This window comes from Archocentrus centrarchus, chromosome 21 (genome assembly GCF_007364275.1).
Source record: "Archocentrus centrarchus isolate MPI-CPG fArcCen1 chromosome 21, fArcCen1, whole genome shotgun sequence".
Classification (NCBI taxonomy): domain Eukaryota; kingdom Metazoa; phylum Chordata; class Actinopteri; order Cichliformes; family Cichlidae; genus Archocentrus; species Archocentrus centrarchus.
The window spans coordinates 21,404,157-21,419,264 of record NC_044366.1 but is presented as its reverse complement, the minus strand read 5'-3'; the positions used below and the strand labels follow the sequence as shown (position 1 = coordinate 21,419,264).

Genomic DNA, 15,108 nt, shown 5'->3' with positions numbered 1-15,108 from the left:
TTCTGTGTCAGATCTTTGCTGGAGTTTCCTCACTGTTTCTTAAGGACATGACTTTCAGCTTCTGTTTATCTGCTGCAGATAGGCTGCCATTTCTTTTGTCCCCCACTTGTCTAATTTCCTCAATTTTTTTTTAAGGAAACGCATTGCACACCATGCTGAGATATGCCAGGTTTTTGGTTAATAGCATTTTTTGGGAATCACCTTGTTGGTGCAAAAATACTATTTTATGTGTGTCAAACTGCTATCTTTGACATTTTTTTATAGATTGTGTGCTTTTGTGGCAGGCTGCTAGTAACAAAGAGCCTAAAGATACCATTTAAAATGGATTATTTGCTAAGTTACCAGTTATTTCTAGGCACACTAGTTTGTCCTTTCAGGTGTCTTTTTTATGTTTGAATGATTCATAGGTCAGTGTTAAGTAGTTCAACAAGAAACCAACCAACCAAAGATTCCTCTGAAAATAGTGAGGTACAAGTACTGGAGCAGCAAGTGTCCAAAGGAAAAACCTCCTTTCATAAAGAACTGGAGAAATATTGCTACAGACCACTTTTAAAAATTACAAGGAAGCAAAATATAAATAAATGAAGGGTGACTCAAGATTTTTGCACAGTACTGTAAATGTCAAAGGTTTTCATCAAACAGTAGAAGTAATAATGCAAATAATGCCACAAGTAACTATAAAAAGTAAACAGCATCATGTGTTTTTGAGCTACAAAAGTTTTAGTCTCATAAAGGAAGCACTGTGACCCATGATGCAAAATTCAAAAACATCAACCTCTGGGATGCAAAATTCCTATCTTGTAAGCTACTATCAAATGTCCTCCTGTCACACAACTATATTAGCTTTTAGCAACCTTTTAAAGAACATTAATTCAAGTTGATAAATGTGTAAAGTGCAGTAAATGTGGTCATACAAAGGTGGGTTTGAGGTCTTCTTTGAACACCACAGGTCGTGGGGAGCGGTAGAGGCTCATATAGCCGTCATACTCGCTGTCAGAGGACTCTGAGGAGCTGTCTGAGTACAGGAGTGAGCCTCGCTGCAGGCAAGAGTCACAGTAAGGACGGTGGTAGTAGCAGTAATCTGTTGAGCTGCTAGAGTCTGAGTCCGAGTACCCACAGGAATCTCGAATGTGTCTACGGTGCTGCTCGTTATCACCGCCTGTTCCCACATCTTCTGGAGATGTGTGGTTTTGTTCTTCACGATGCAAGACCGAACATCTCCGGAGCCTTGAAACACATCTTTGACATGTTCGTATTACTTCATGCCCTTCTGCGTCCTCCCCTTCCTTTTCCACTTCAAGGTCACTGTTTTGAACTGGGAGACAGTTATCATCCACAGTGATATCGTCTGGATTTTGGAGTTCACAGGTGTCTCTTGTCCTCCTGTAGCCAGGATTCTCAGAACCTGTGTAGAAGCAGGGAGCGGCTAAACCTCCTCTGGAGGAGTGAAGGAGCCGTCGACGTTTTCTCATGGTGTAAGGGGAGATGCTAGGGTAGCGAAAGAGCGCAGGTGGAGGAGGGGAGCAGGGTGTCCGTGGGGAAAGAGGTGAGAGGATGGAGTCTCTGCTCAGTTTTTGCTGAGAAGGTATCCTAGGGACCTGACCGGGAGATCGAAGTGTGGTTTCCATAACTGCATCCATGCTCAGTTCCTGAAGGATCTCCTGCAACTGCTCACTGCTAATAAAGCTAGCTGGTTTGGTGTTTGGTCCCAGCTGAAGAGTTAGGTCCGTATGACTACCAAAAGTTTCAACTTTAGAGGGGTTTAGCCCTCGTCGGGACTGTAGGGCGGTGACAAACTGAACTGTCTCATCTGCTGTCCTGAGTAAACTCATAACTGGGAGGGACACGTCCTGTTTGAGAGCAGATTCATCGTTCTGGGTTTCACAAGCAGGAATCTTGGTGGGGAGAGGGGAGGAAACAGAAATGGGAGCTGAGGAGTTTGGAACAGAGGAAGGCTCAGAGGATGGTGTAACAGCAGATAATGAACCGGTGAGGTGAGCAACAGTGAGGTGAGGGGAGAGCGCAGGGGGCGAGAGTGCTGATTTAGTGTCATTCTGAGACCAAGAAGAGGGGCCTTCAGACTGGAGCTCGGTGGTGTGAGTGGAGGAGGAGTTGAGGTTAGTGGCAGAGGAGTCCGTGTCCTGGTCGTCAGGGTGCTGGCTCGCTGACATGAGTCGCAGTAGTTTATCCTTGGCGTTGTTCACCTGTTCCTGAAGACTGTCGATCACGGCATTCTTCTGAAAATTGCGGCGATAAAGAGAAGTATAAACATTTTGACACATACTGGGAAAATGCTGTTAGAACAAAAAACACCTTTAAGAAAACTTGGTATAAGTTTCCTGCCTTTTGAATCAACATAAACAGAGCAGTCAAGCAGTGACAGAAAGTTGTAAACATATGGTTAAGCAGCTGGTGCCACTTAGATTCATCACTGACTCAATCCTATTTCATCTAAACCACTCTCTTGAAATATAAACTTATTAGTTCTGTATATTGTGCATTTTTCTCATGTGGATGGTGCTTATTATTGGCGCTATATAAATAAAATTGAATTGAATTGAATTGAATTAAGAGGCCTACCTGCAGCTTCAGCATGTGAATTCTTGCAAATATTGTCACTTTTTTTAGTGTTTAATATAATATGTCTGACTTGTACCCTATCATAACTGTGCATGACTGTTCAATGAAGCCATGTCACCACTTAATAAAGAAGAATGACATATTGACATAAACATATTTTATGAAACCAAAACTATACCCAAAGCACACTCGTTATTGCTTAAAGCAGCATCGAGACTATTAAACATCAAAAACATGCCTGGTATCATCTTCTACTGCTCCACTTACATTTATACTTACAGCAATGAGTAGCCATGGACTGTATATAAAAGATGGCCATAGCTGCAGTAAAGTAATGTGTGCTTTTAAAGCCTTGAAGTCCAAATTTTGACTACTGCCACCTTGTTTTTTAACCAAGACATTTTAAACAATTATAGGTGGGGAGAAGTAATCAATACACAATAGTATTGTAATATTTTGTGTGGCCATATTGTATGAACACAGAGACAATATGGGTATCTCCACTTCTGTGTGGAGAACACTGTGCCAACCAAGAAGGTACGGTGCTTCTCCAACAATAAACCGTGGGTGACCCCAGAGCTGAAGGCCCTGCTGAACGAGAAGAAGAGGGCCTTCAGATCTGGAGACAAGGAGGAACTGAGGAGAGTGCAAAAGGATGTAAAATACAAGATCCGGAGAGGCAAAGAGACCTTCAGGAGGAAGATGGAGGAACAGCTCCAACATAACAAAGTCCGAGAAGTCTGGAGAAACATGAAAAAAATCTCTGGCCACTTTGAGGACAATGGAGGAGCCACAGTGTCTGCTGACCGGGGGTGGGCTAACAACTTGAATCTGTTTTTCAATAGATTTGACTCTGGGTCGTTGACCACCTCCCCCACCCCTCAGCTCCCATCTGCCCCCTTCCCTATGCTGACCCCCCCTCTCTCCTGGTGCAATGCCATCATTGCCTGCGCTCTCCTCACCCTCACCCACAGCAGAGCCAGCTCCATCACCCACCCAAACCCAGCCTCACATCCACCTCACATCTGATCAGGTGAGAAGTCAGCTCAGGAAGACGAAGATCAGGAAGGCAGTGGGTCCAGATGGAATCAGCTCCAGACTGCTCAGGGATTGTGCAGACCAGCTCTGTCAGGTGGTCCTGCACATCTTCAACCTGAGCCTGAATCTGGAGAGGGTTCCTGAACTGTGGAAGACTTCCTGCATAGTTCCAGTGCCAAAGATCGCACATCCCAGGGAGTCCAACCACTACAGACCTGTGGCCCTGACTTCTCACCTGATGAAGACCATGGAGAGGCTCATCCTGCACCACCTCCGCCCACTGGTGAGCTCAGCGCTGGACCCCCTGCAGTTCGCCTACCAGCCTGGCATCGGGGTGGACGATGCCGTCATCTACCTGCTGCACAGATCCCTCTCTCACCTAGAGCAGGCAGGGAACACTGTGAGGGTCATGTTCTTTGACTTCTCCAGTGCTTTCAACACCATCCAGCCTGCACTGTTGAGAGGGAAGATGGAGGGAGCCGGAGTGGACAGGCAGCTGACGGCATGGATCATCAACTACCTCACCAACAGACCACAGTATGTGAGGTGCCATGACTGTGTGTCTGATGTAGTAGTCTGCAGCACGGGGGCGCCACAGGGCACTGTCCTCTCACCCTTCCTGTTCAGTCTGTACACCTCAGATTTCAGGTACAATTCAGACCATTGCCACCTACAGAAGTTCTCAGATGATACGGCCATCATCGGATGCGTATCAGATGGGAACGACCAGGAATACAGGGGGGTCATCAGTGAATTTGTCAGCTGGTGTGAGAACAACGCACTCCAAATCAACGCCAGCAAGACGAAGGAGATGATCATAGACTTCAGGAGGAAGCCACCCCCTACAGCACTGGTGAACATCCAGGGAAAGGACATTGAGACAGTGGTCTCCTACAAGTACCTGGGTGTTCATCTCAATAACAAGCTGGACTGGAGTACAAACACAGACGTCCTGTATAAGAAGGGCCAGAGTCGACTACACCTGCTGAGAAGACTGAGGTCCTTTGGTGTCTGCAGGACTCTGTTAAAGACTTTTTATGACTCAGTGGTAGCATCTGCCCTTTTCTACGCAGTGGCCTGCTGGGGGGGTGGATGCACCGAAAGGGACAGGAGCAGGATCGACAAACTGGTGCAGAGGTCTAGCTCTGTGTTGGGATGTCCTCTGGAGTCTGTGATGGTGGTGGGTGAGAGGAGGATGTTAGCAAAGCTGACATCCATCATGGACAACCCCCATCACCCTCTTCATGAGACCGTGGGTGAGCTGAGCAGCTCCTTTAGTCAGAGACTGAAACATCCTCGCTGCAGGAAGGAGCGCTTTCACAGCTCATTCATCCCAACAGTAGTTAGACTGTATAACACATCATAATGTCTTGAGTCACTTGGACACTTTACCTCCACTGCCATCACTTTATCCATATAGTCAGATACATTTTATTTATTACACTCACCCATATAATGCATACCGTGTATGCTGTGTACCTTACCGGCTACAAATGTATATAATATTTTGATATCTGTATATAGTGTTTTGTTGTGTTTATGTGTGTATATGTAAATGTGGGTATTGACACTGATATATATATTTATGTATATAGTGCTTATGTATATGTGTATAGATTTTTGCTATTTTATTTTATTCTATTCTATTTTAGTTTTTAGTTTAGTTACTTGTTCTTACTCATCCTTTTCATTTTTTCTCTGTATTGGGCTGCTGTAATGCACAAATTTCCCCGTCGTGGGATCATTAAAGTTTTATTTTATCTTATCTTATCTTATCTTATCTTATCTTATCTTATCTTATCTTATCTTATCTTATCTTATCTTATCTTATCTTATCTTATCTATCTTCTTATTTAAATTGTAAATATCAGGTAAAGTTTTTAGTACTAGCTGTAGATGGTGCTGTTGAGTGCTGTTTTTCTTGACTGCAGTTATAGCCGGCATGCAGCAGGAAAATAAAGGTGGATCAAACTTCTGCTTATTTTGGATTTTTTTTTTTTTTTTAATGGAGATTGATTTAGGATAGGCTTCAACACCTCTGAGACCCTGAACAGGATGACTGGAAGAAAATGGATGGATGGATGGATGTATGGATGGATGGATGGATGGATGGAACCCTGATATGTGATTTTTTTTTTCTTTTCATGGGCATAAAGTTCCTAAGTATTGTTAGGAAAGTGAGTTGCAAAAAAATAATAATAATAATGATAACCTGTTTTATGATTGAATGAGAATATTCAAGGCCTACTGTAGCTTTATATGAATTCTAGCATGCAACAAAGATGATTTCTTACCGAATGATTTTGAGAAGAAAACAGTCCATTACCTCATTAAGCAGTTTTTTCATGGAGTTGTTTTCCCCAAGCAGGTAGAAGATCTCATCCTGACTGTACACAGATGGCTGACTCTTACTGGGGCTGCTGAAATACTTGGCCATCTGACTTGGATTGTTCTGATCCTCTTCAAACTGCCGCCACTGGGTCAGCTGTACAGTGGCAAGGGTGATATTTTAGAGAAAAAAAGCAGTTTGTTACACAAGTTTTTAACTAAAAGATACAGTACCAGGACCATTTGATCTGGAATATTGACCAGGTGTGTTTGAATATGCTGCTCATTGTTCAGCTATTTCCTTCCTTTCCACAGGAGATGCATTCCTTTATTGTAACACAAACACTCTGCTAGACATTTAGAGAGTCATAAACCTGTTTGCGACAGCCTACGTAGTTTTGACTCATAAACACCTCCTGTTTGAGTCATGCTCTACTGACAGACATGGAAGCCTGACACACATGGAAACTGCGTGTGTGAGCACCACAATCACTCTCAGATTTACTACTTTAAATCCTGACAAAAAAAGAGAAAGTCATAACCAAAGCCGTCGTTCATGTGCCATATTTGTCATCTATTTGCATATTTAGTTTCTGCCTGTCCGATTGAGTCTCTCTATTTGCTGCATAGTAAAATCAGTTCTTCCTTCAGTTTAAGTTAAGTATTTCTGCCAAATTTGAATTTTAAAAAAATCCCTCAGTGCATTCAAGCAATACTGCATTTATAAAAATGTGATGGACAACCAGTAACCATAATGTCTCCAGCTATGATAAAGTTACTCTTCCAAGTAGTTTTCTGATACGGGGATAAAATGGAAAAATGACATCACAGTCTAACCTGAGGCACAAACAGCATGCAGTTTGTAGCCAGTGTGCAGATGAAGATGGCTCCAGCCACAGTACTGTAGACCAAGTTGGGCCAAGTCTGCAGGAAGATGGACACAGGGACGGCAACAGCCGAGGAGCAGGTGACCAAAGTCACACTTGTTATGATTGTAGGAGACTGGTTGACTGGGGGATGGCTGACATTGCTGGTCAGTCCCGCTAGATAAGTGCCATAGAGGAAAAGACAACCCTAAAAAGAGACAAAGTAAAGACAAAGGACAAAAAAAATTAAAGTAGCATTAATAGCATTAAAGTCTTTCAATTTAGAGTCATTTAATATCAAGATCTGAATTTACAGTTTAGTTTGGATCTCTCAAAACCAACAGTTCATTCCCTCACCCATTTAAAGTATTTGCAATAATGTTTACATCATGAAAAGGAAGAAGGCTACTCCACTCCTGCTGTGTTTATGTATTTTTAGTCATTTTGCATACAGAAAACACATATAGCACCAGACTGTGCCATCATAATAATGCAAAACCTAAAGAAGACTCGTATTTAATCATTACATTGTTATAAAGTTTGAATAGAGACTAATTACCTTTTGGATAGCAATAATAATGACCCACAGATTTGAGTACAAAGAAGAACAAGAATAGAGCTGAGACAATGAGTAGGAAACATCTCTCTCCATCACCTGCATCATCAAAAGAAAGCATACACCGTCAGTGAGTGAACGCTTGATTCATTTAGCTGTCATCATCATGTATGAGTTTGTAATTTTCCACTCACAATAAATCTTTCCTGCTATCTCATTCAATTTCACTTTTCATAATTTGACAGCATAAAGCATCCTGATGAAAAATCATCGTCACCAGTCTGAACGAAACCAAATCACAACTCATTTTTACAACTTTTCACTCGGCTTCAGGAAATCACAGATAATTTTACCTTGACAACAGCTCCCGCAGATCGTGAGCACCTGATGGGGTCTGTGAGGTTCCAGGCAGTGAGAATCAGCATGTCCACCAAGATCAACAGAGCCACCATACCCATCAGCTGGATGTCTCTGATTATCTGACACAGAAAGTAAAGTCACCAGTTAGTCTAATTTCACCGCTGCAGTGTTTTCATTCATATGCAGACACACTTTGGTTAGGTTCCAGATACGCACATTAAGGGAAATTTATAGAAATCTGACATGCTTTGTCTCTAACTCATTGCCTAACTTTCTACTTTAACCTTCCCAACCTCCTAACAAACACAAAAAATTGGGGAAAAAACCCTGCTTGATGGATTTAATAAATAGTAGAAAGAAGAAATAAAAAATACACAATACATGCTGACTATCAGAAAGCAATGAAACAAAAATAAAATCAGATACATTCATACACCTTGGCCTGAAATTGTCTGTCATGCATCATGTTTTATCATCATTACTTTACACACACACACTCACTACCTCTTTTTACCTCCTTAAAACCATGTCTGCATTTCATATAAAAAATATCGATTACCTGGTGCAATTTAAATCAGCTAGCTTTAAAACATCCAGTGCTAATATAAAACAAAACTGAGTAAACCCCTGTGCAATATCAATAGCATGATAAATAGTTTAAACTATGACATTAGATTAATTGTATCATTGTATTATAGTGTAATAAGCGATGTGATGTGTAACAGCCTACATAGAAAATGAAAGCCCCAGCACAAACAACAAAAATCACTACTGATCACTGCAGCAAATTAAATTACACATGAATTTTTAATAAAGGATAATTTTGTGAACAAGATTAGAAAATGGCCTGAGGTGAAGCCAAGGGGCGGACAGAGGTGGCTGTGGCCATTACAGACTAAAGTAACCAGCAGTGAAGCCCACTGAGGGTTTTACGTGCTCCTCCGTGTGTCAGCACATCTTCCATCTAGTTATTGTTTTTCTATGATACTTGTTAACACTGTTCTCTCCTTTCTCATTTATCCCTAGTGCTGGTTGGCTGGTCCAAGAGTGTCAGTATGGTACCGGACATAAGCTGAAACACAGAGGCAGCAGTGATTAAAAAGTAATAATGTACAGGAAGAGCCATGCTACTGTAACACAGATGTGCCCGAAAAATGGCAAAAGTGCACAATTTGTTACTTTTTGCTATATATAATTTTTTACTGAAAAACAGATGGTGTGCTTGATGATGGGCAGACTATCAGCAGAAATTGATGTTCCAATAAATGTCAAATAATTGAATGAATTCAGCCTTTGAAGGTGGTATTCAAGAAGAAAATTGCTGTTTACAGAACAGCACAGTGAGCCAAGATTTGCCAAAGACCATGAAAAGAAGCATTGTGAATATTATTGGAAGCATTTTTGGTTAGAGTTGCAACCAAATCAAAAAAAGAAAAATACTTGAAATAAGATGAGGTCAACAGTGCTGACTGTGTTGGAGAGATGGCAAGTTTGTACCCAGAAACTGAAACAGGGTGCCCTCCAGTCTCAAGAAGGTGGGCATGGGAGGAATTTTCCAACATGACAAACAATCCCAGAAACATTGGAGCAATCACAAAAGTTTTTAAGAAAGGAAAAAAAGTGAAAACTATGTCTCCTGATTCCAGGAGACTACAGCTGGAGTATTTTGAAGTGGAAGGCAAAGCAACAAAAACTCCTCCAACAAAGAGCAGCTGAAAAGAATCATCTGTGAAAAGCACGTCATCCATGTCCAGGAGGATCAAATTCATTAACTGAAGTTACAGGTGAATATACAAAGATTTTGATAAAAGATGGACTCTCACTTACATGGTATTGAGGCTGGGGGCCTGTATGTTTAATCCTTCATAGCATCAAAGAATTATTTTTTTAAATAATTATACATTTAAGCATTGGGTCTACTCATATTTGTATGCTGTATAATATGCTTTATGTACCCCATAGTGCAGGGATCATCAAAGGTTTTAGATGTGTCCCTGATCCAACACACCTGATTCAAATGGCTGAATTACCTCCTTAGGATGCATTCAAGTTCTCCAGAGTTCTGCTAATGACTTCTATATTTGACTCAGGTGTGTTGAAGCAGAGACACATCTAAAACCTACAGGACACTGGACCTCGAGGCCTGGGTTTGAGGATCCCTGCTATAGTGCTAATCTTTGGACGCTGTGAACAAACCCTCCCACCAAGAAGTCAGAAGAGCATGCCTACCACTCTCTTGTCAGGCACTCGCTGTGTGAAGACCCTGTACAGTCTCCATGTCTTCCCCAAAATTGGGCCAAACACCAGGGTACTGCCAACACACAGCGTCCACATGCGAGCCTATGGAAGAGAGCATAGTATAATCACCTCGCATTCTAACAACATCAACACTAATACTGAGCACAGAGGGTAAGTTGGACTCTTACTTGTAGCACAGCTATAGATGCTCCACCTTCATCAATGGCAAACAGGAAACCGCTGCTATAAGTGAGGACGCTCCCAAAGAGAGTCAGGGCATTCAGGTTTGGGCTGGACATCTTTACTATCCTAATAATATGACACACAGTATGTTAAATGACTTCTGTAAAACTCTCTTGGTGTTTACATGCTGCATATGTTTCACTGTACCTGTTGTTTTTGAAGCGCAAGGTGAAAAGGAGGAAGCAAAATGCCAACAGGATCCCACAGGAGAGGAGCGTCCACACCACAGCAGTAAGCACCGGGGAGAGCGGGCGCCTCGGGAGCTCTGCTGCCATCTGCACACATAAGAACAAATGCAAACACTTAACAATTGCATCCAAGTCATTTCGGATGCAGTTCATGTGTATATGTGTGTGAAATTCTCACTCCTTAAAAATCACAGATGCAAAGCAATAAAAAAATAGAATCACGATTGATTTCAACAAACACAATTTTATTAAGGCAACAAATATTACCCTACAGGTTTGGAACTTCTTATGTGGTGATTAAAATGATAAATTAAAAACTAAATGAAGCATTCAAGTAGAGATCACAAGTTATGAAGTTTTAATTATTGACAGGCAAGATGATGAGAGGCGCCGAGTTAACCCCGCCGTGATTCTGCCGAGGGTTAAAGTAGGGGAGAAGTCTTCCTCTGAAGGTGTATCCAGTGAATGAGTAGATGTGACAATGAGAGTCCACGTCATAGAAAGAAACCTGCCCCCAACCCATATCCACATATACCCCAACTCTCTGGGGCTTCTCAATCAGCGGCACACAGGCAGGACTGCTGCTGAGTGCCCAGTAGCTCTCGTCCTTTCTCATCCCCAGGGCCCAGTAGCCTCTGTCTGGGTTTAGCATGTTCCCTCCTTTTCTGGTGACCGATTCAAGTGCGACTCCAATATCCCATTCTGTCTTTCCTTTCACCTCGACTTCATAGTAGAACCTTCCAGCGGAGAACCCCTCCTTCCCCAAAACACTAACACAGGGGTAAAACCTCTCTGGGTTGTCAGGGAGGCTGAGGGATACATCACCATGATAGACCTGCTTCTTGTTTTCAGACAGAACCAGCTTAGGATGAGCCGTATCGGGATCCAAATGCACATCCACAGCATATTGGTGAGCCCTCTGAAATTCAGTCTCACAAAGCATCTTCACCTCGGCTTTTGCGATCTCCTCCAGCTGACACATTACTCTCCTTACTGCTCTCCTCACTATGCCCACATATTCAGCACTGTCTACGCAGGTGTTGGACCACTCTTTGGTGGCTGGCATTGCGGAGAAAGCTGGAAAACACTGGAGAAGGTAGAGATCATCATCAGTGAATGAGAGCTGCTCCAGTTCATCACTCCAGTGCCTCAGCTGATCGATCTCCTGCTCCAACTCCAAGATAAGCCTGCTGGCCATACTTTCTACTTGCTTCTGCTTCACACCAATGACCTCAGCCACTTCAGCTTGGCCTCTCTGGACAATCTGGAGCAGCTTGTTGAAGACTTGCAAACTCTCTTCACTCTCTCTTTCTGTGTTTCTTCTGCTGAGCTGAATGAGTTTGTTGATGTCACAGATTTTCTGCAGTCGGCGATGGATCATCTCTCCCGCCTCTTTTTTTGTGCCTCCAATCTGAGCCCTCCTGTCCCTGCTCTCATCCTCTATAAGAACAGTGTGATGAGCCGTGTGGTCTTTCTTAATGCAGATCTGGCACACGTACAGCTGGTCGGTGTTACAGAACGAGTCAAGCAGTTTTTCGTGCTTCTTACATACTCTGTCTTGCATGTTCATCATGGGCTTGATCAAGTGGTGTTTCTTGAAGGTGCCTAAAACATAATGGGGCTCCAGATGAGTCTCACAAAATGAGGCCAAACAGTCCAGACAGGATTTAAGAGCTCTGACTCTTTTTCCAATGCATACATCACATGAAACCTCTGCTTTATGGCCCTCTGACTGATCCGTAGTACTGCTCTCATTTTCATTTTTATTTTCCACCAACTCCTTGAACTGAGAAGCCACCTCAGATATGAAGGTGTTAACTTTGAGGTCAGGCCTCATGTACAACTTGTGCTTGCACATGGGACACTGAGGTATGTTAGAGCTCTGCCAGTATCTTTGTAAACACTCCTTGCAGAAGTTGTGCCCACACGGAGTAGAGACTGGCTGGTTGAACAAATCCAGACAGATGGGGCAAAGGAGCTGCTCCTTGGATAGCACACTGCCAGCAGTAGCCATATCTAGAAACAGAGTCAGAAAGAAAAAAACAGGTGGGGTTTTATGGAATAAGTTGGCTCAGCTCCTTGTATTTTTGCCTTTCCACTACAGCGTTCGGCTTAGGAACACTTGTGCCTGCTGAGCTGTCCACATCCACAAATAGCAGCAAATGCACGGTGTTATATTTCAACAAGCGGTATTTCACTTTAGCTGAGCAGTTTTTACATCAGCTGAGTTCAGACAATAACAGAGAGCGTAAAGACACTGAAATAAAGGATAATACACTATCTGTATCCTATTTTGTCATGTAAAACATTACCATAACAAAGAAAACCCTCCTTCCTTTGGGTGAGGATGCTATATGCTCTTTGAGACTGATTAGTGCATAAATTAACATCACAAAGTGAAAGAAATCAAAGAGATAACTCACCTCGACTGGTTGTGGTGCGGCATGAAGAGACAAACTCGTCTGTGTACCTTTGACACAGTGTCTCTGCTACTTTAGTTTCTGTTTGGAACGTCACATTACACTTTCTTTGACTGACTCATGGTGCTGAACTCCACTCACTCGTCTCTTAAGGGCACCAGTGACTGAGACGATACTAAACATAGCTTCAGTAGTCCACCCCTAATACCTTTCTGGATCTGTACCATTCAAACAGCTTCTCAAGTAGGACAGTATCACATCTCGTGTTTGCTTGATGTGTTTATTTACATGGCTCCTCTGTGTTGACCAATAGACCAGTATACAAAAGCTGCTTTTAAAAGTGATTTTAAAAACACACTTTTTAGGTTTTGTGTGAGGTTCTCTTGATTTATTAGATTCAAAATAGTAGACTAAAGTAATTTTTCAAACAAATAAATCATAATTAGTTTCACCATTTTTACCTTTTGCAGGGTCAGCAATGCTGCACATGGCATGAAGTATGTCTGCACTTTGTGAAGCTGTCAAATGATCTATTTATTGTATAAATGCATGCACAAGTGCACGTGACATTTGGACACTCCAGATACACAGATCTGTGACAAAGTAAAGGAAAAACTAACTTGAACAGCTGACTGCTACAGTAATAAAAATCCTTCTGATTTATTATGCCGTGAGAGTAATTTGCTGGCAGTGTTTTGGTTCCACTTAGAGATAAAGGTCAATGCAAAGATGTTCTCAGATATCATTTTCATCTTGTGATGAAACATTGAGGGCTTACTGAGTGGTTTTACAAGTATTAAACAAAATGCTACAGCCGTCCTGTCATCAGATCCAAATCAACTGAACACCTTTGGGAGATTTTTGGACTGACAGCGCTCTCAGTCATCCATCGTCAAAACCCAGAATGAGAGAATATCTTTTGGAAAAACAGTGTTCTGTACGTCCTCTACAGTTCTGGAGACCCCAGTTTTTTCCTTTAATTTGTCACTCATCATTATATAGTGTGTATGACATTGGTATTTTTTCCATGAATTGTACTGCAGTAATATTAGAGACAGATAGAGAGAGGTTACCATGCTGACACTGCATAGTCTCTGCAGAACGTCAAGGCCGTCCTGTTTGCTGACTCCTGGCTGGATGAAGCAAAACTGGGACTCACACTGGGAGCTGCAGTTCAGCTCAGGCTCCATGATTGGCACCAGTCTGTCCACCATCACAAAAGCATCCTGTGAAACAATCAATAGTTATGGCAGATGTGATGACATGGGAAAAATAATCGTATTGCTCTTGGTGAAAGAAAAAAAAAATCCCTTTGTCATAACATTTTTACGGTACAATTATTTATCTTTCTAATGAAGCAACATACTGAACTCCAAAAGATAAGCTACCAAAGACCAGCAAAGCACATTTTAAGTGGAATTTTGTTTCTGTTTCCAGGTTTATGATTCACCAAACAGTTGTAGGACTTGTAGTCACCACAGTGTGGTGCTCTGGCAGAAACCTCTGAGAGGAGGAGTGACAGGGACATGGACAGGGATTGTCCATCACACAGACAGTAGCACTATAGGAAACAGGCTTTAAAAGTCCATAAATAGACATGAATGTTAGAATTAACAGACTACATCTACAACAAAAGGCCCAAATAATATTTTATTTTGGCATAAGCCGTATTTCCAACTGCAAACCGAAAAGCAGAACACCTGTATGTCATGAACCCTGTGTGTTTCTGCTCATTTTCACCACCACCTTGTGATCCCAGAGGTAAATTAGCAAACAGTGGACCACAGCCTGCTAGGTCTAAGCAAAGGTCAAAACAAAAATAGGGCTAAAGCTAACATTTAAAGTTTCACCGAGGGCCAAACAATCTGCAGTTATACCTTCAATTTTAAGGCATCTGCGACTGAAGAGGTAAACTTTAACACCAAACAACAGTTTGTCACTCTTGCCGCAGGAATTTTTACGAGTCTGCTCTGGGCTGCACTGACATGTTGCATGTTTAATTATGCAGCATAGACTCACCTGATACTGTGAGCTGTAACTGGGACAGACGAGACTCTGATCATTTTAATTGCTGCAGTGATTCAGCCACATGTTGCTAAGACAATGTAAGACCACTTGTACGGATACAAGTCGGCGGACAGGTGAGTGTTTATGTGAGCAGTGTTATTAGACATCACATGTCTCATCATTGTCTGTAGAGTGACTAAGATAAGCTGAAAGGCTGTGGGGCAGTTCAATTAAGGGATCAATCAAAATAAGTGAGGGGACTCTGTATACATCTGCTTGCAGAT

At 42.2% G+C, this 15,108-nt stretch overlaps 1 protein-coding gene across 1 annotated transcript; it reads right to left on the bottom strand.

Annotated features, from left to right (window-relative positions):
* Nucleotides 1-283: 283 nt before the first annotated feature.
* On the bottom strand, nucleotides 284-14,007 carry gpr156 (G protein-coupled receptor 156). The gene is made up of 10 exons (XM_030758408.1): nucleotides 13,891-14,007; nucleotides 11,186-12,413; nucleotides 10,357-10,464; nucleotides 10,155-10,275; nucleotides 9,958-10,068; nucleotides 7,722-7,847; nucleotides 7,372-7,467; nucleotides 6,784-7,020; nucleotides 5,945-6,103; nucleotides 284-2,237 (listed from the first exon to the last, which is right to left on the bottom strand). Exons 1-10 carry the CDS (start codon nucleotides 13,904-13,906, stop codon nucleotides 909-911), a joined length of 3,531 nt encoding a protein of 1,176 aa, XP_030614268.1. The 5' UTR covers nucleotides 13,907-14,007; the 3' UTR covers nucleotides 284-908.
* Between the last annotated feature and the right edge of the window lie 1,101 nt (nucleotides 14,008-15,108).

Coding starts and splice junctions, on each gene's coding strand:
- gpr156 (XM_030758408.1), bottom strand. Junction 10,276..10,356: donor TTGCGCTTCAAAAACAACAG/GTACAGTGAAAC, acceptor TCATATTATTAG/GATAGTAAAGATGTCCAGCC. Junction 7,021..7,371: donor TTATTATTGCTATCCAAAAG/GTAATTAGTCTC, acceptor GTCTCTTTTTAG/GGTTGTCTTTTCCTCTATGG.